This window comes from Petaurus breviceps, unplaced genomic scaffold, assembly GCF_028583685.1.
Source record: "Petaurus breviceps papuanus isolate PSGF00001 unplaced genomic scaffold, PetGlider_PUasm1.0 175, whole genome shotgun sequence".
NCBI lineage: Eukaryota > Metazoa > Chordata > Mammalia > Diprotodontia > Petauridae > Petaurus > Petaurus breviceps.
The window spans coordinates 15,171,126-15,191,298 of record NW_027185764.1 but is presented as its reverse complement, the minus strand read 5'-3'; the positions used below and the strand labels follow the sequence as shown (position 1 = coordinate 15,191,298).

The window sequence follows — 20,173 nt, the reverse complement described above, 5'->3', positions numbered from 1 at the left end:
AGAGGATTGTGGAGAGGGGATTCTTAGTCAAGTAGCGTATGGATTAGACAGCCTTAGAAATCTCTTCTCACTCTGAGATTCTGTAATGTTGCTGCACTTTTCTGGGGCTCAAAAGTCATGAGTTAGCTCACATTAATGGAATTTGTATTATCATGGAATTCACTGGACACTCCTAAGACATCTTGGACAATGGGATAGTTCATCTAGTTCAATGTTTCTTTTTTTCTTTTGGTCTTTTTTGGGGCATTTAAAGTTAGGTTTGTTTCATTTAAGTTTAATATTATTTCTATGCTGTGCTTCAGTAAGGACAATACATATTCTATATCAGTGGCTCCAGTCACATATCTAGTAGTACAAATCAGCTTCAAGTTACACATACTGGCTAAAAAAGGTTGAGTGAATGAAGGGAAAGCAGTGGAAAATCATGGTAATTCTCTGCATGATTAGTCCCTTCTAGACCTCCTTTAAAAATTCTGTACATCTTCCTTTGATCAGAGCAGGGAGAAGACCAAATCCAGAGAATGGGAAATGGCAACCATTCAACTCAATATTGAACTTTTCCTCATTCACACAAGCCACTACCCTAATTTAGACCCTCATCACCACTCACCTGGACTATCATCCTTTAAGGAAGTGAAATTTATTTGTTTTTGGAATATATACAGGGACATTCTGATTTCACCATATGTCAAAGGTAAATACCTTTTCCCCTTAGAGGGGTAATGCAATTGTTTGCATCAATCAATCTCCAGGTTTATATTTATTATATAATCAGTATGCTAATTTATTTTATTTATTTATGTTATTTTCAGTTGCTGATTTTCTCTCTCCCCCTATGCAATCCACAACTCCCTCCACCAACCATTGAAAGTCAAGAAATACAAAACCTATTACAAATATGAAGTCATTCCACACAAATTTCTGCATTAACCATGTTTTGGGAAAAAATAATCAAGAAAAAGAAAGAGAGAGAAAAAAATATGCTTCATCCTGCACTTTGAGCCTATTAGTTCTCTCTCTGGAGGTGGCCAGTATGTTTTATCATGAGTCCTTGGGAATTTTGGCAGATCATTGCATTGATCAAAGTAGCTTAGTCTTTCACTATCCATAATTATTACAATATTGCTGTTACTATGTGTAATATTTTACTGGTTCTGCTCATTTCACTTTGCATCAGTTCATATAAGTCTTCCCAGGTTTTTTGGAAACCACCTCCTTCATCATTTCTTGTACCCTGATAGCATTCATCACAATTATGTATTACAACTTGTTTGGCCATTCCCCAATTGAGTGGCATCCCCTCAGTTTCCAATTCTTAGTCACCACAAAAAGAACTGCTATAGATATTTTTGTACACATGGGTACTTTTGCTTTGATCTTTTTGGGGTATAGGCCTAGTAGTAGTATTGCTGGGTTTAATACCTTTTTGGGCATAGTTACAAATTGCTTTCCAGAATTGTTGGACTAGCTCACAGTACATTAGTGTGTTTATTTTCCCTATACATGTCATTTTCCTTTTTTCTGTCACATTAGCTGATCTGATGGGTGTGAGATGGTATCTAAGAGTTATTTTAATTTTCATTTCTCTAATTTTTAGTGATTTAGAACATTCTTCATATGACTATTGATAGCTTTGATTTCTTCCTCTGAAGAAATCCATAATTCTTGAACATTTATCATTTGGGGACTGTCATCTTGTTCTTATAAATTTGGCTCAGTTTCCTATATTATTTGACAAATAAGATTTTTATCAGAGAAGTTTGATACAAATATTTTTCTTAAGTTTCTTGCTTTTCTTCTAATTGTAGTTGTATTGGTTTTGTTTGTGCAAAAAGTTTTCAACTTTATGAAATCAAAATTATCCATTTTACCTCCTGTGAACCTCTCTAACTTTTTTGTGGTCATGAACTCTTCTACCTGTTGATCTGACAGGCAATTTCTTCTACACTCCATTAATTTGCTTATAACATCCACCCTTCATGTTTAAATCATGTACCCATTTTGAGCTTATCTTGGTAGACAGAGTGAGATGTGGAACTATGCTAGACTATTTTCAAGTTTTCCCAGCAATTTTTGTCAGATAGTAAGTTCTTGACCCAAAAGCTGGGATCTTTGAGTTTATCGAACACTAGGCTATTGTGCTCATTTGCTTCTGTATATTGTGTATCTCATCTGTTCCACTGATTAATTACTCTGTTTCTTATCCAGAACCAAATTGCTTTGATGATTACAGTTTTGTAGAATAGGTTGAGAGCTCTGATACTGCTAGTCACCTTTACTTCCCACTTTTTCCAATGATTCTTTTGATATTCTTGACCTTTTATTCCTCCAAATTTTTTTTTCTAGTCTATAAAATAATACCTTGGTAATTTGATTGACACAGCACTGAATAATATTTATTAAATCAATCAGAATCATATTGTATAATTATATACAGAACAATTATGTTGATATTTTATTAATACCATATCTCATAATATATTTTACATATTCTATAGCATTGCATTATATCACATTATAGTATATTATGTTAATTGCCCTGACTATGTATGAGCAATGAATATTTCTCCAATTATTTGGATAGGTCTTTATTTGTGAAGAGTATTTTGTGTTGATATTCATACACATATGTGTGTATGTGTCTTGTCAGCTAGACTCCAAGCTATCTTATACTATTTATAGTCACTTTAAATGGAATTTCTCTATCTCTTCCTACTGGGTTGTTGCTGGTAGTCTATTCACATGTTGATGTTCTGCTTGGGTTTATTTTATATGCTACAACTTTGCTAAAACTGTTCATTGTTTTGACTAGCTTTTTTATTTGAATTTCTAGGATTCTTTAAGTAACGCATCATATCTTCTGCAAAAACCAGATATGTTGTGTCCTCATTGCCTGTGCTTATTCTTTCAACTTCTTTTTCTTATTTTACTGCCATAGCTAGCACTTCTAGTACAATACTGAGAAATCAGGGTGATAATGGTCATCCGTGGTTCACCCCTGATCTTAATGTTAAGGCTTCTGATTTATTCCTACTACGGATGTTTGCCCTTGGTTACGACTTATACTTGAATACTACTTATCATTTTAAGAAAAACTCCATTTGTTTCTATGCTTTCTAGTGTTTTGGTTATTTTTTTCTTAAACAAGAATGGGATATATTTTGTCAAAAGCTCTTTTTGCATCTATTGAAATAATCATACGAGTTTTGTTCATTTTGTTATTGATATGGCCAATTATTCTTAATTGCCTTACACTCCTGGTATAAATCTGATTTAGTCATATTGCAGGATTTTTGTGATATATAGTTGTAATCTCCTTGCTAGTATTTTATTAAAAATTTTTGCATCAATATTTATTAGGGAAATTAGTTTATAGGTTTCATTTTCTGTTTTGGCTCTCCCTGGTCACAACAGTCTTCCAACAGGCTTTCCTGCCACAAGTCTTTACATTCAACAATTCATCCTTCACAAAGTTGCCAAAGCCCAGAAATCACTCTCCTGCTCCTTAAATCCTACTGGTTTCCTTCGTCCTCTAGGATCCAGTACAAAATCTGCTGGAATTTAGAGCCCTTCACAACCTGGCCCCAATACCCTCACACTCCAGTCTTACACATCACTCCTCTTCCCACAGTCCACGGTCCAGCCAAACCAGCCTTCTTGCTGCTTCTCACACATGCCATTCCACCTCTCATCTCTGTGTCTCTGCAAAGGCTATTTGCCATTTCTGGACTACATTCCTTTTCATCTTTACTTCTTGGGATTCTTACTGTCCTTCAAAGCTCAGCTCATATGCTTCCTCCTACAGAAAACCATTCCTGATCCCCCATGTGCTAATGCTTCCCTGTTCCTAATTATCATGAATTAATTTTGTACATGTTTATGTACCTGTCATCTTACTTGAGAGAATGGAAGCTTCTCATATATTGTTTTTCTCATTGTCTACTCAGTGACCTAGGATGGTGTCAGGCATATAGCAGACACTTAACAATGCTTGCTAATTGTTTAACTGAAGTACTTCCTGATTTCAAGCAAATGCACTAGGCTTATGTGGAGAGACCCAATAAATATCGTGTCCATAAGTAAATCTGAGAGATGAAAAATAAAGAGCTTTGTGAAGTTTAAGGGAAAGGTTGTTATCAATAAGGCTTCATGGATCAAATGGCATATAAGCTGGGCTTTAAAGAAAAGCTAGAAATTCACAACTGAAAAAGGGAAGAGGGAACACATTTCAAGAAGAAGGAATTATCATTAGCAAGGGCAAGGAGGTGGTGAGACGAGGCTAGAAAGGCAGAATGGTCTTTGATTACAGAGGGCCTTGAATTGTAGGCAAAGGGGTTTGAATTTTGCTTGGTAAGTAATAGGGATCCACTGAAGATCTCTGAGCACTTAGCAGCAGTATGAAGACAGCCCAGATTGGGAAACAGAGAGGAGGAGAGAGGCTATTGAAACAGTTTAGGTCAATGAAAATATGGGCCTATACTGGGGTGGTGGTGATGTCACATGTATCTCAACAGGATGATCACCGCTTGTATTGCAACTCAGTAGCTGAGGAGTCAGTGTGGTACATTCTTCCTTATTTGTTGGTCTAAACCATTAGATGTTACGGCTCTATCCCACCTGGAACGCACATTTTAGGAGGGTTTTATGGAGAACAGACTTTATTTTATTACATGTTGATTCTCTGTCATCTCAAATAGTTTTAAAAAAAAGCACTAAGATGAATTCTGGTTAAGACTGTGAGAAAAAAAAAATTAACCGAGTAGAGAGGAAAGAGGAGATGGTTGGGGCATGTGACACCTGACACTCAACTATAGTATTAGAGCAACAGTAAGAAAGCAAGAGAGACAGGAGAGGCCTGTAGGAGATCCCCCCCGCCCCAGTAGTAGATTCCTCAGTCTGTATAACCCCAACAGGCTGGCTGACAGGTTCCAGTTCCAGAGTCCTTGAAGAAAACACTAAGGGAAAAGAAAAAGAAAAAGGGTTCCTTGACTTTTTCTGCAATTCTAAATCCATCCCATTTGATCTGAGATGTCATGTTAAGACACAGACAGCTGTATCTCCCAGAGCTGGGCAGAGATGAAATCCCCTGAATGCTGCACCAGAAAATGTAAAGTGAAATATAAAAACAAAACCATGGGTAATTAACAAGCTGGAGGAGACAATGGAGGCCAGTCTTCTCTCTCTGGCAGCTCCCTGCTCTGCCTGGTCTACTGATGAGATCCACTGTGGTTTCTGACTCTGTGTGTGTGTGTGTGTGTGTGTGTACACACACAAGATGTCTTCTGAAAGTATAGCATTCTTGCAGTGGCACTGTGACTTTTCTTTGAAGATTTGTGGGGAGAGGAGGAAAGGGAAGTAAATAAAGATAGGCTTACACACAGAGAAGAAAAAACACAGACCTAACTCAAGGAAAGTTTTGACTTGGTCACAAGTATATCTTGCCTTATGTTTCAGTTTTGTTCTAAGAAGTCTGGAAGTATGTTGAGGGATGATGCTGGTATCTTGACAGCTTATGGATGGTTAAGTACCCAGCTATGTCTCCTCATTTCCATTTTACACTCACAACCTAAGATGCTGGACAGTCTGGATTGAAGGAGAAGGGCTGTAGCCTTCAGTCAAAATGAAATACAAATGCCCAGCAGGAATGGTGCCTCATCAATAAAGACACACTCAAGCCAGAGCCACGCAAGGTTTGCTGCATACCAAGAGGGCTCTCTCTTCCAGGGTTTCAGGGGTAGGAACCGACTGCTATTTGCTGTTGGTTTAATTCTCATGATTAACCCAGGTAACTAACTGGTGTAGGAGGTGGTTTCCCTTCCTAGGTGCTCCTTTGTGGCTGGTGAACCCTCAAGACAAATTGCTTCTGCCATGACCCTCTATGAGTAACTTGTAAAAGATTAAACTTTCACACAGCAGCTCTGCATCTTGTCCTGAATTTTAACATTTCAGTTATGTCTACCTATCTTCACTTCTTATGTTACAAATGATATGGGTATGTGTGTATTATAGGTACGTGTATGAAAGAGTTTTTAAAGTTCCATTAATTTAGCAGCCTTGATGACTCCAAGACAGCCCTCGACTGGACACCAATAAACAATTCTAGCTGAAGCTGACTTCACATCAATTCAAGGGAAAACTATGGAGGGAAACAGGCTGCATAAACTACATCAGGGCACTCCACAGTCTTAAGCCACCACTCATGTATGGCTGATTGTGATAATGTCATCTGTCATGTTCAAACAGTGCTCTGATCTTGGTCTTTTGGACTTCCTGATGAGCTCAGCATGTTGGTCACCTGTCACATGGGGACCACTGGAACCAGGCCCTACCCTGAGATCGTAGCTTTAGAGCCAGAAGGGACTTTAGAGATCTATGTAATCCCACCCTCTCGTTTTACACCTAAGAGGGGTACCCCAATCAAAAAGGAAGAGCCAAAGCCAGGATTGGGCTCCACATCCAGCATTCTTTCTTCTATGTCAAAGAACTGTGTCCTGCTGATGCTGAGCAGTCATCTCCAGCGTCTGTGAAGGCCTTGGTTTACCAAGCATGATACTGGGCAGACTCTGGTTTTTTGGTCCATCCACACCTAACTTCTGAACATGCTGGAGAGGCCTGGCAAGAGCCAGTGGATTCTCTTGGCCTAATTACATGAAGCCAGTTCTATAAATTTTGAGAGGGAAATAAATATAAATAGCCTTCCTGCTTTGTGACCTCTTCGGGTTAATGAAATGCGCCTACATCCTCCCAGTCATTTGCTTCTTGGAGATTTCTGCATAAACACATAACCCCAGCATGAAGCCAGCATCTAGCTCTAAGACTTGGCATCAGCTTGGTATTTAGCAAGGGGAGAAAGAGCAGCACTCTTCCTGCAGGTATTTTGAATGACAAGCTTCACTGGCCTCAGACTCAGGGTAGGCAATTGATAAGGAAACAAATGATAACGGGGAAACAGACTCGACGTGCTTTTGTTGGGAGTTTTACTCCTTCCAGAAGTGAGCACTGGGTTGGCTCCAAGGTCTTTGCAGAGGGGAGAGGATTTTTTTTCTGTTATTATGAAAAACCCTTGAGTGATGGGGAATCAACAGTGATAAAGGAGGGCAGAAGAAGGCTTAATCACAGGTGCAAAACTAACCAAACACCTACAGATTTCAAAGTCAAAACTAACTGTCAGTGATTCATTCTGCCCTTTTAAGATAAGGTTTTGGTCAGTCATTCAATAAGCATTTATTAAGACTATAGACTGGGCACTATTCTAGGTGCTGGGGGCACAAAGATAAAGATGAAACAGTTCTTGCCTTCACGAGACTTACATTCTATGGGGGAGGTCCATTTTGGAGCTTGGGAATGGAGAGTAATGACCATAGTGGGAATCAGCAAAATAAGGTAATGTTATCAACTGTACTAAGCAGCTGCACAAATGTCCCTGGAAGAGCATGGCTAACAACTCAGGCTTTCTCTTTTCCTATGTTGAATTGTATTCCTCTGAAGATGGGGAAATGTGATGCAATGGGAAGAACATTAGCTTTAATCCCATGATCCCAGGATCATGGCTACCACCAACCAGATTATTGCTACCATGTGTCTCTCCCCTGTCAGCAACTTAAAATTTCTTTCTAGTCAAAAGGAGGCAATAATAAAACCTTGGGAAATTAAAAAAAAATCTATTAGGAAAAGAATTGGTGACTCTTGTTATACAACAACTGAGTCTGATCTAGCTGAAATCTAGGGACTTTTTGAGTCCCATTCATTTTATTAAGAGTCTAATCTGTTTCTGGACCCTGAACAGTCTACCTGTTCTTCCCAGTTCCGGAAAAGAGAGATATCGGAGCTCAGAGGGCCAGGATTTGGGATCTGAGCTCTAAACTCTTTCTCATTTTATGGTGTGATATAGAAAGCTCTTGAATGATAAGTAATCATAGATGTGGGGAATTTTAGGATCTGAGAAAAGAGGGCTAATACCTATGCATGACCTTGGGGAATTTGGAAAAGAATTCCAATCTTTTATACTTTCAAAGAGTTACTATGAGAAGCAGCCATATAATGTTTGTGAAAATGGTCTAAGAGCTTCATTAGAACAGTGATATAAAAATAAAAGTTTATATTAGTATAATGGGGGGCATAGCACAGGCCTGCCAGGCTAAACTAGCTAGAGTCCATCCCACCAGGTGCTAAGCCTCTGCCCTGATCACTTAGGTAGAATCAAGTGGTCCAAAGTTCAGTCATGGAGTGGGGTGGGGAACAAGGGTTTGCTGCCTCATCCTAAGGCCCAAGTGCTTCAGATTTGAGCACAATTCTCCATGTAATTGGTCAGGGTACAGATTCAGGCCTCCATGGGATGTGCTTCAGCTACTGCAGAACGGGGGCCTGCTGGTTTACTGCCATCACACCTGTACTATCTCCTCCTAAACAAGATGGTTCTTTTTGTTTAGAAGCAAGAGATCATCTGAGAATGGGCTGTATAACATATAGGATGGAGTTAGTGTAGTGAAGAGGAGAGTGAACTTGGGGTCTGAGGAGCTGAAGTAGGTCAGGCTTTGTGACTGCAGATATGTCACTTTAGCTTTCTGTACCTCAGTCTCCTTGTCTGTAAGGTAAGGATAGTAAGCTTGATACTACCTGCCTCACAGGGTTGGTAAGTCTGTAAAGTGTAAGGTGCTATAAACAGTGTAAGTAGTTATAATGATCTAAGTGGTACTAGACTCAGTTAGGAGGAAAGGTATCTTAAGCTCTCTAGCTCTTCTTTTTAACTCCCCCCCCCCCTAAACTCCCAACCTGGTTTCCCTAGATTCCAAGCCAGTTTCTTACCTAGGTACTAACATGGAAGCTTGGAGTTTGTTCTGTATTTTCAGACACAGTACTGTCTCGCTACCTCGTGGCCACATTAACTAAGTTTCTTTCCCTGTCTGAGTTTTTGAACATGTCCCAAAATGCAAGGTCCCTTTAATTCATCTGTGGTACTAACCCATTCACACTGTCTCATAGCGTCTCAGACACATAAGCAACAAGTCCAGAAGTAAGTTAGAGAAACAAAGAGCAGATGTACAGCCAGATAGGAGCTGGGGGGCAGTGTCAGCAGAGGTCAAGCCACAAGCAGTCAGCTAAGAAAAGGAACAAGCAGGCACCGTGGGGTATAAGCAGGCCAGGTCTAGTATCCGGGAGATAAGCAGACCTAGAAACAAAGACTTAGGGACCCAGGCAAAAGGCTGGGGCAGGAAGGGGTCAAAACATAGTCAACAAATAACAGGCAGAGGATGCCAGCAACAAGGGGTTTATATAAACCCAAAGGCCAATGATTCTGAGTGTACATGCCACTCAGGATTGCTTTCCGAATGTGGGCAAGCCTAAGTCCACGTGTGCAAGCACTTAGGAAGATTGGGGTGTCAGGGTATGGAGTAAGGCAGTGACTGACACTATTATCACATGTCTTGTTCTTACTGTTTGGAGGTTGAGTGCTGTAGGAGCAATATCTACAACGTAGGATAGATTAGGTTTTGTCCTAAAAGGCAGGGAAGCTGTCCCTAAGACTTGATTGGTTGAAAGGCATAAGGCTCAAGCTTCCTAGTTGTGTGGGACAGAGGTGTTAAACTCACAGCCTACAGGCTACTTGGACCATGAAACTCCTTTGTGTGGCTAAACCAAATGAAAATGTAACTGGGAAAAGTTTAACAAAATAAATAAAACTATAATGCAGATAATGTTAATTTATGGTTTTCCAAGTCACTATGTGGCCCACAGGAATCTAAACAGCTGGACAACCAGACACATTTCCAACCAGAGACAAGAGGGGGCTGCATCTAGCCGAAGCAATGTTATATCCTTGTTGAATATCTTTTCCACTCTATGTCAAAGTAAAGTTTTTTGGATAGATGCTAGAGGGCCTACAAGTATCTCATTTCATTTCAATTGTGGGCCTGAAGTACCAGACCAGCCTATAACATCCAAGAACAGCAACTTAGCTTCCTCATCACTAGTGTGATTCATTGGCCTCTGCCCTCACTCATCTCACCACTGGGCAGAGAGGGAAATGAAATGGGGACTGTCTTTCGCCTTAAGTTGCTCTCTATTCCCTTTTTGTGCCTTGACCCTGCCACCATGGCAGATTGGCTCCATGACTCCAGGAAGCCTCAGACCAAAGCATAGATAATTCAAGGGCTAATTGCAGTTGTTGTGATGAAGAAGACAAAGGTTCCCAATTGGGCTGTAAATGGTAGGTAGCGTTGGCTGGGGTGCTTGGGCTCAGTTCATTGGCTCAGCACGAGGACACTCCTCTAGTTTAGCTGGCTGGAGTAATTAATTTTTAATGATTCTTGTTAGGATTCTGAGCTGAACAAGAGAGGAGGTTCTAAAGCCCTAAGTGGCTGGGATGGAGAGGCATAGAAAAGAGACAGGACTTGGCAACTTGGAACTTCAACTTGAACAGTACCAAGTGATACAATCCAAAGCTTGATTTTTGTATTGAGGGTGTATCAGATAATTCAATCAAATACAGAAGCTGAGATCCCAACCAGATTTCCAAAGATCATCTTGGGAATTCTCCTGCTCACATGCTCCTTCAATAAGCCATTCCACACTTTCACAGTCCTCACAATAGGCCAGTTCTTCCTTGTCTCTAACCAGCTCAAATGCCACCCTGAATCCTTCCTGATTCCACCAGTCAGTAACAGCCTTCCCTGGACCTCAAACTGCACTATATGTCTGCATCTCTCAGATGTATCATGCATCATTTTGCATATGGTAATTTGGAGCTAGAAATACTGGCCTGCTGGCATGCTTACGTCCGCTGCCTCTAGATCAGCCTGGCTTGCTCTGGAGATGTTAGCTGACAGAAGGGTGGACACACTATAAGGGTAATACGCTTTCTGGGAAAGAGTAAACTGAACAAACACATCCCCTGTGGCATGGCACATTGTGAGCTCTCAGTGGAGAGGGTATCTATGGGAATGAAATCTCAGGACGTATGCCCAGGAGAACATAAACTCCATAAGGGAAGGAAACATACAGCATCTAAGCTTTGGATCTCTCCAAGAATACCTCATACGGCTTCATATACAATATGTGCTGGATAAATGTTGAACTGAACTTAACTTTAATCCCAGCTGAAGCTGGGGGTTCTCCTCTCTCCTCTACTAAAAGTCTGATTCCTATATCTAACTGTGACATAGCAATGACCTGTGCTCTTGAAGGCTGTGTTAGTGGGGTCTCAATTCTTGCAAATCCTACTAAGCTGGCAAAGTTTTCAGGACAGACTCAATGAGGGGCTTTTGGTTCAAGGATCTGCCTAACTACAGTCAGAGAAGTTCATCGAATGGTTGGCTGTGGGGTGAGGGATTTTTCAGAAACAGTTACACTTAAAAACCACTCACTAAGTAAAAGAGGAGATGTGACCTGCATCAGTGTAGGGAGCAAGTATGCCAAATAAGGACCAATCCCTTCAGCACTAAAGTGCTCTCTGTATGCTAACTCTTAATTTTCTGCAATGCTGTGTAATACCAGCTGCCTAAAACAACTCAGCAGAGCTAGGGACAGCCATTCCTTGGAATCACAAAATCCATTCCCGATCCCAGTTCCCAATGCGATACTCAAGTGGGCATCACACTCCAAATGGGGAGGGGGGGGTGGAACTCCTCTAGGTATGTTTATTGGGACCATATTCAATCCCATAAAGGCTTCATTCCCCATAATAATCTCTGCCCAAAAACCAAGGTATCCAACCTTAGCATCTAAATGTACACAATTCCATCAGCTTAAAGAATGTCTTCACCAAAAGAGAACCAAATAGAAATACTTTTTAAGGTGTAACAGAATAATCATTTGGATAGTTTATTGCTGAACTGATACCAAACTTTTCTTTTCCTGTGTAACTTTTACAATCCTTCCAAACTTTTTGGTCAAGTAATAGCATTTTTAGCTAATTTTAGTGTTCTCTTAAGAACTTACCGGGTGACAAGCTGTCCACCAGAACAGGGTTACCACATTAACACTCGGGTGGGACTGAGGGAGGCTCTACTTAGAAAAGATAAGCAAAAGCAAGAGCTGATATGGATATAGGGCACGCAAAACACAGACTACCCTGGAGGAGAATCAGTGGACTGCTGAGAAGTGTGAGGAAACTGAGTGAAGATGTTCCACTGGACAAGAAACCATGAGAGGTAAGAGCATGGAGCAGGGTCCTTTGGGGACTGATGAGTAGATAAAATTAGTATACTTGGCTAGGTAGAAAAAGCAGGCACGTCTTTTGTGGTACTCTGTATTCAGAACCTGGGGACATCTCAGCAGAAAAGCACTCATTTATCAAGGGCTAATGACTTGATTTCTCCTACCAATTAGAACGGAAAGCACATGTCATCAGCTTTATCAAAGATTAACAGCAGAGCAGAGAGTGAAGTGGGAAGGTTTTGAAATAGAAATAGAAACTTACCTTAAAGATGAGACAGTCTGATTTGTGCTCTGCATACATAGAAGTAAGGCGGTACTGATTCTCTGTGGTGAGGTCTATCCGATAGCCTGTCAGGGTGTAGCAGACCTTACGGAATTCTTGGATCTTGGTCTGGAAAACCTCCTTTAGGCGTTGATTTCTCAGTTCAGAACTTTCCAACTTCTTTTTCAGATCTACAAAGTTAGAATGTATGAGACAGCATTGGATCAAGAGGGTTTATGCCTAAGAACATTTCCACTTCTCCATACAGTTCTAGGCTGGGAGGGAGAAAGCCTGGGTTCCAGTGCTGGGATTACCAACAGCTTGCTCTGGCCGGTCATTTTATCCTTTTAAGCTTTGATTTCCTCATCTTTAAAGTTTAAAATTTCAAAATTTTATATTGGGCTAGGGATGTAGGTGAATGACTGTCACTGCCAGTTTAATTTACACACAGTGAAGATGCCTCATCCTGCTTTATCAACAATACCGTTAAGGACTGGTAGGCTGTGAAGGAAGGATTCACTTCTCATTAGCAATACATGACTTCCAAGTTTGAGATAATTCCACCCTAAAATTTCTTACTGTTTAAAAATGCATATCACTTATAAACTGGATGTCAGCCAGACCCAGAGCCTCTTGCCAGGTTTCTGCTAGTTTCATCAAAAGGGTTGACTTTGTGGTTACTGCAGATTGACCTTAGTCAAAAGCCATCTTGCTGGGTTAACACATGAAAGTAGGGCAGGCAGCATGGATTCCGACACATACTGGGAAGCGGATTTCAAGAAAGCAAGTCAGAAGAGAAGAGAGTGACTTAAACTAAAGCTGAAGCCTCTGGCTCTGGAACTTAGCTGCGTGTCTTTGGAACTGAACTTTTCATTCTTAGCTTCCTCCTACGTAGAATGCGAAGACTAGCACCTTCACTACTTATCTTGCAGGTTTACGAGGGTTAAATGCGATAATGCACGCACACAGGTCACTGAGAAAAATGCTTAAGCGCATGAAATTTGGATTGTGCTTTTGGTCCTGTTTTTTCAAATCAATGAAAGCAATTACTATGGTAACAATGTGTCAGCTTAACTAAAAGTACACAAGTGTGGCGTTAGGTCCTGTTATTCTGGAGAGTTTGTGAGTATAAGAATGGAGCTTTTCATGTACATTATTGATAATGTATATGCTTTGTAAATACAAAGTGTTATAGACATATGGATTATTTCTGGTTTAGGGAATTACTCTACAAGGAATTCTCTCTGGCAACAAGTCATCTGACTTCATACCTGTGTGTGAAGAAAATCTCATTGGGCTGTAAATAGTGAGGGGAGATCTAAAAGCTACTCCAAGAAAGTAAGAACCAGTCAGACAGCCGTTGCTTCTTTCCCTGTGGAAGGGTCCTGCTCTAGAAGAGAGACCCTGATACACCAGGCATACACGGCATGTTTTATTGCTGTAAAGGGAGCTGCCAGCTGCAGGAATCCATCAAGAGGATACACAACAATTACCATGAATCTTTCACCCAAGGTGCCTTCCGAGTAATTAAACCTAGATTTATCCCCCCATTAATTAGTGCAACTGGCTTTACTTAAACACACTGAAGATGCCTCCCAAATCAACCTGCTTTATCAACAGCACTGTCCAGGACTGCCAAACTGCTAAATCGTATTCAATCACACTGGGGTGTCCTTTCCTCTGTGGCAGCTGGGACTTCCTCTCCAGAAGGCCACTGCCATGGAAGGCTATCAACATCAGTGAGCCCAGCTTGAGGGGCTCTCTGGGGTACAGGATGTGCTCTATGAGAATAGGAGAGGAATGCAGTCCTCAAAATACTGCATCCTAGTGTTCCTGGAACTGCTCTAAGTATGGGGCACATTCTGGCCAACAGGGCTGGCTGGGTCATATTACCCACAGCCTTGATGACAGGGGAGGCCAGAGGGTACACGGCATCACCACTTTGGGCACATCATCCAGATAATGGATTGATTAAATCTGTCTCTCCTGTTTATCTCTCTGATCCCGAGACTTTCCCCGGTTTGGTATCACATAGCATCATGGAGCCAAAAAGAGCCCAAGGCAAGTCACTTAACCTCTGGGTTTCACTTTCCTAGTCTGAGGTGGTTGGAACAGAATGACATCTAAGGCCTTCCCAATCCTAAAATTATGATCCCATGACATCATGATATTATAAAACACATATGTGCTACAGTGGAAAGAACCCTAAATTTGGAGTCAAAGTCTCTGTATTCAAATCTCACCTCTGGCAGTTCTTGCCCACGTGATCTTGGGCAAGTCATTCGCCTTTCTCAGCCTTGGTTTCTTCATTTACAAAATGAAGGAGTTGGGATAGTTTGCAAGGTTCCTTACAGCTCTGTGTTTACGATTCTGTCATCTCCATTTACCATGAAAGTGAGGCTAAGAAGTTAAATAATTTACCCAAGGTTACATGACTGGTAAGTTCTACTCTTGCACCCTGGTCTAGATTGGTATTGAACTCTATTATAGGGGTTCTTAACCTTTTGGTGTGTCATAGATCCTTCTGGTAGACTGGTAAAACCCATGGATCCCTTTTCAGAACAAAGTTTTTAAACTATGTAAGGGAACATTACATTTCATTTAGAGATCATTTAGGGGCAGCTAGGTGGTATGCTGGATAGATTGAATGTTGGGCCTAGAGTCAGGAAGACCTGAGTTCAAATCTGGTCTCAGACACTTACTAGCTGTGTTACCTTGGGCAAGTCACTAAACCCAGTTTGCCTCAGTTTCCTCATCTGCAAAATGAGCTGGAGAAGGAAATGGCAAACCACTCCAGTATTTCTGCCAAGAAAACCACCAAAAAGGGGTCACAAAGAGTCGGACATGACTGAAAATGACTGAACAATAACAAAAATTAATAATTTTATTCTTTTCCACATTCAAGTTCATGGACCCTAGATTAAGAATCCTTGCTCTGCTGAGTAGCCTGTCTAAAATCTGCATCCTCCTTTGGAAAGCAGCAAAGCAAGAACTAGAATTCAGATCTCGATGCCTCGTCTTGGATTCTTCCTTATATAACAATCTCTACTAGAATGTCCATTTTACAGGTGTGGAACCTTGGCTTCAGAAAGTTTCAGTGACTTCCTCAAGAACTTAAAAAGCATCTAGTCTAAGTCTTTCATCTGTAAAGATGAACAGGTTGTGTGTTTGTCCTTAGTTTTTGAAGAGGACCATGACATCAGGGAAATGCCAAGACCTTCAGTAGACTTTGATTTTAATGAGGGAGGGCTTACAAACAGGCCTGAAGAACTCACGAGATGTGCACTTCAGGGTCTCCTAGTTTCAAGGCTAGATCTCTTTCAACTACTCCATGTTACTCTTTTTGCAGGAGCACAGAGAAGATTATCACTTTGCCATAAGAGGTTTGGTCAGGAAGGTGGGGGTGGATGATTTTGGGGGTTAAATGACAATGAAACTCCAGCCATTCAGTTCCACTGGAGAAAGGCCAGTCTAAAAAATCAACAAATCTGAAAGAGGAATATGTTTGAACAAAGTGAGTTTTAGACCTCTCAAGTACATACTCAATAACTCTATTAGCAATGCAGTTCAAGCTGCTCTTAGACCTTAGATCATTTAATTCAAATAATATCTACTAAGTATCTAGAGTGTACCTAGATCTGAACATTTTGGGGGAAACAGAAGTTTATATGATACAAAATCAGCTCCTGAAAACCTTCGAATACAACTTAGAAAGCAACACATGTACACACACAAATATATAATAGTATAAGACAGTGTATATAATCATGCACTAGACTGATAAGTCTCCACATCCTGTGTCAGGAAAGAGAGATCAATGTAAATTAATGTAGTCGGGGTTGGGCTTTGAATAGCATGTGGATTTGGATGAATAAGAAAGTATTTCAGGAAGACAAAATTCATTTGTAATTAGAAGCACTATTTACATGAATATAATCTACTGGATTTCCACTGAAGTCCTACTCTGATACCTTGTTATACAGCACAGAGATGACTCTTGATTTTTGAGGGTCACCTCAAAAGCTTCACTAGGCCTTAGTATATTTCAAAATATTTTTTAAGGACTATATTAGGGAAAACAGGAAAAGCTTAACCCCAGAATGTTGGTCACTAAGTGAAAAATTTTCTGAGTACAACATGTTAAATTATTGATCGATATCATCTGTGTCAGTGGAAAGACCACCTACATCTGTGAAATCATGGATACTTAAAGTCATATACAGAAGCCTTTAAAAACGGGACCTCTTAAGTAGATTAAAGATATCCCCTATTATTTCATTTTCATTCTCAATTTGCATCTCAAACTTGTTCTTCACAGAGAGTACAGAGGGAATCTGTGTCCCAGGTAGAATAAGCAGAAATTCTGAATTAGTGAAGGTTGAATGAATGAGATTACACAGGACTATACCTGTGGAATCAAGTGCTAAGTCAAACAGTGCTGTGAGAAGACAAACGGCATTTTCTAAAATCCTGTCCATTGGCCTTGAGAGCTCTACTGCTCAAGTTTCCTTCACTTGTGTAGGAAGTGCAGACATTTGTGAACCACCTGCCCACCTCTTCTTGGCCTCCCCATTCATCACAATGGTTCCCAAAGTCTTTCTAGACATTGCTATTCCGCAACCAAAATGCCTCTCCATCATGGCCTCTGGCTCAGGGCCCTTGATTAATCGAGTAATCAGACTACAAAATCAAAAGGTTAATTGGCAGCTCTGACCCCAATATTCTTCCTGGCTTCTCTCAGCCACGCAGCCCTAAGATGGAACTTTTAAAGGATAAAAACCTATGTGCAAAAGTAAAAATTCACTGACCACATCTCAGAGGTAATATTTCACCACTGTCAGAGATTGCATTGCCTTTAATATATCTTAGATGTCCAATGGGGAAAAAATTAAATTTTAGTAATAAATGCAGTCTGACCTTGGAAAAGTAAATATCCCCCTTTTCCCATGGATATAAAAATGCTATCGTTTATGCATTTCATAAACTCTTGAAGTAGATGGAGCCCAAGTTTATGAACTGGTTCAATGTATGTACAGAAACTGAATCCCCTGGTTTGTTTCTTAGCAGACCAGAACTCGGATGGCACTTCAGTTTCTGCGTGTGGAAATGACACGAAAGGATAGGCTGGGACAACTTCTGTAAAAGACATTATACAAATTCTGATGCCACACTATTGTGTCACTAGTCAGGGTTTCCAGAGGAAGCAAGTCATAGCTTCTCACTGTGCCCTGTCCCTAAAAGCAGAGCACCTTGTTCCAAGATAATGGGACAAATGTACACTTTGAGGTTTTTGTTTCTAGGCAAGGGACCTTATCACAGTATATTGTGAATGGACACAACGGTGACATTTCCTTCTTAGGAAAAAGTAATCTAAACATTTGTTCACCTAACAGTGGTGTTATATCCTTTTACTGATAACAACACCCCATAGAATCAAAGAGTCTCAGAGGTGCATGGGGATTCAGAGATCATATGATTCAATCCTCTCATTTTAAAGCTAAAGAAGATGAGATGCCAAGGAGAAGGTGACCCTGTGACCAAGGTCACAGAGAAAGCCTGTCTCCAGATTCCTAGGCCGGTATTCCTACTGTCTCTCTAATTCAGTGTTTTACTGCCAAATTGTTTTTAATGAATGATTAAAAAAAAAAAAAAAGCTTCCGCAACAGATTTCTGATAGGTCACTGATATCTCTGACAATACAAATCATTATCCCTGATAACAGGGTTTGGCTTTGGGAAGAGCAAGTCAATTGGAAGAAAGCGTAGGTATGAGGGAACTAAAAATGCAGAGGTGAGAAGTCCCTAGTGCCCTCAATGCCCCACCTAGAGTGGAACCTAGGCCAGTGGTATCAAATGCAAATAGATATGGAGATCCTTGCAATTACCTATTAACTTAGAAAAACCACATTTTAACATGATCTATCTTCTACTATATTTTTATTCATTTTGTTAAATACTTCCTAATTACGTGTTAACTGTTCTTGGGTGTGCTGCAGGCCCCCAGAGTGTTTGATACTCCTGGTCTAGGAGTCCATCTCTCCCTGGAGCACCTGCCCCCTCTAGTCTCCCAGGCCTAAATATAGCAAGGTATAGCTACCCTTCTGATGCTGTAACCTCCCTCTCCCTCCTCAGCTGACCTCTTCCTGAGTATTATCTTCTTTATGGTGATACTCTCATATCGTATCCATTTATCCACAGCGACTAGAACTTATGGAGTCTTTCCATGTATTACAAAACCGAAAGTATTCTGAGCCCAAATTTGAATGGGAAACTTCTTGGTCTAAGGCAATGTCCAATTTCCCTTATATTAAAGCAATAGCTTGAAATCTATTAGTCTACAGCTTAAAAAAAAATTGGGGGGGGGGCCTGTGTGGCAAATTTAGATGTAAGGATGGTATGTGTCAGGGTGGTACCTAGATTCTATGTACCCTGGATCAAATGAGTCTCAAGGAAAAAACTGGGGGAATTATCAGTCCTTTTTTCACTTTGGTAGAACAACAGAGTGTGTGACGAGCCTGAAACCCTAGAAACTATCTAGAAGCTGTGTTTACTGGGAACTTCTCTGCCCTGCTTTGTGGAGACTGTTCAACTTTGAATGGACATATTGTGTCTATAGAAAGGTTGGGCAGGGGTGGGAGGCAATGCCATAAGAAGACCAGGGGAATCCAAATCCTGAATTCAAGCTCTGCTGACTACTATTTAAGAGGACAAGAGAGCCTTTAATGCAGGACCGAAGAGAGCAGTCAGTCAGCCAATAAGCACTCATTAAATGTCTACTGCCTGTCATGTACTCTGCTAAGCACTGGCGACATAAAGAAAGGTAAAAGACAGCCCCTGCCCTCAAGTAACTCGCAATCTAATGTAGGAGATAACAAGCAAACATGTACATCCAAACAAGGATATAGTGAACAGAAGAAAGGCACTCAGATTGAGAGGTATTAGGAAAGGGATCTTATAGAAGGTGGGATTTTAGGGGGGACTTGAAGGAGGCCAGGGAAGCAGTTAGATGGAGAAGAGAAAGGAGAGTTCCAGGACTGAAGGACAGTCCGTGAACATGCCCAGAGCTGAGGGATGGAGTGTCTTGTTCCTAGATTGGGAAAGAAGCCATTATCTTTAGATCAAAGAGCTCATGGAGGGCATAAGGTGAAAGGAGATTGGAAAGGTAGGGGGGGTTAGATTATGAAGAGTAGGGAATCTGGGTTCCAAATCTTGAAAGGAGAACATTTAGTTAGAGGCCCCTAAAAACAGGACCAGGGCCCGAGGACCATTATGTTTCTCTCACGAGCTGTCTGTCAAAGTCAAAAGAGAAAGATAATGGCTAGTGAAAAGATATTTAGACAGACAGGAGGACAAGGCATCAAACTAACCATATTCAAACTAGCCAGTGTTTAATGAAAAGGACTGAGGAAGCGAATCACTTTAATAGGGGTGGGGTGGAAAAAAGTCAACGTTTTTGAATTATCGACTTCCTTGTTAAGATATTACTCTTCCCATTTCAAATTTCTTGTATTTCAATCACTTACATAAACTTTAATGAATAATTCACATGTTAGTTTGAATTAAATAAATAAAAGATGGGTTTTTTCACATTTAAAATGTCACTGCTTTCCACTTGGTTGCTTTCACGCAGTCAGAGTTTCAGAGAAGACGGGAGCCTGATGCCAGGAGCGCCGGGGCTGTCTTTTTGCTTGAATCAGGAAATTAAAAGGATGTAGAGGCGTAGGAGGGGCTGATCTCTTGGGTGAGAAACAGATCT

At 40.7% G+C, this 20,173-nt stretch overlaps 1 protein-coding gene across 3 annotated transcripts in view; it reads right to left on the bottom strand.

Annotated features, from left to right (window-relative positions):
• Nucleotides 1-20,173, bottom strand: part of MAD1L1 (mitotic arrest deficient 1 like 1) — an 865,451-nt gene that overhangs the window by 214,818 nt on the left and 630,460 nt on the right. For all 3 annotated transcript variants that reach the window (XM_069084812.1, XM_069084813.1, XM_069084814.1), the window contains one exon: nt 12,419-12,609. In XM_069084812.1, coding sequence (XP_068940913.1) covers nt 12,419-12,609 — 191 coding nt within the window. The remainder of the gene's footprint in view (nt 1-12,418; nt 12,610-20,173) is intronic.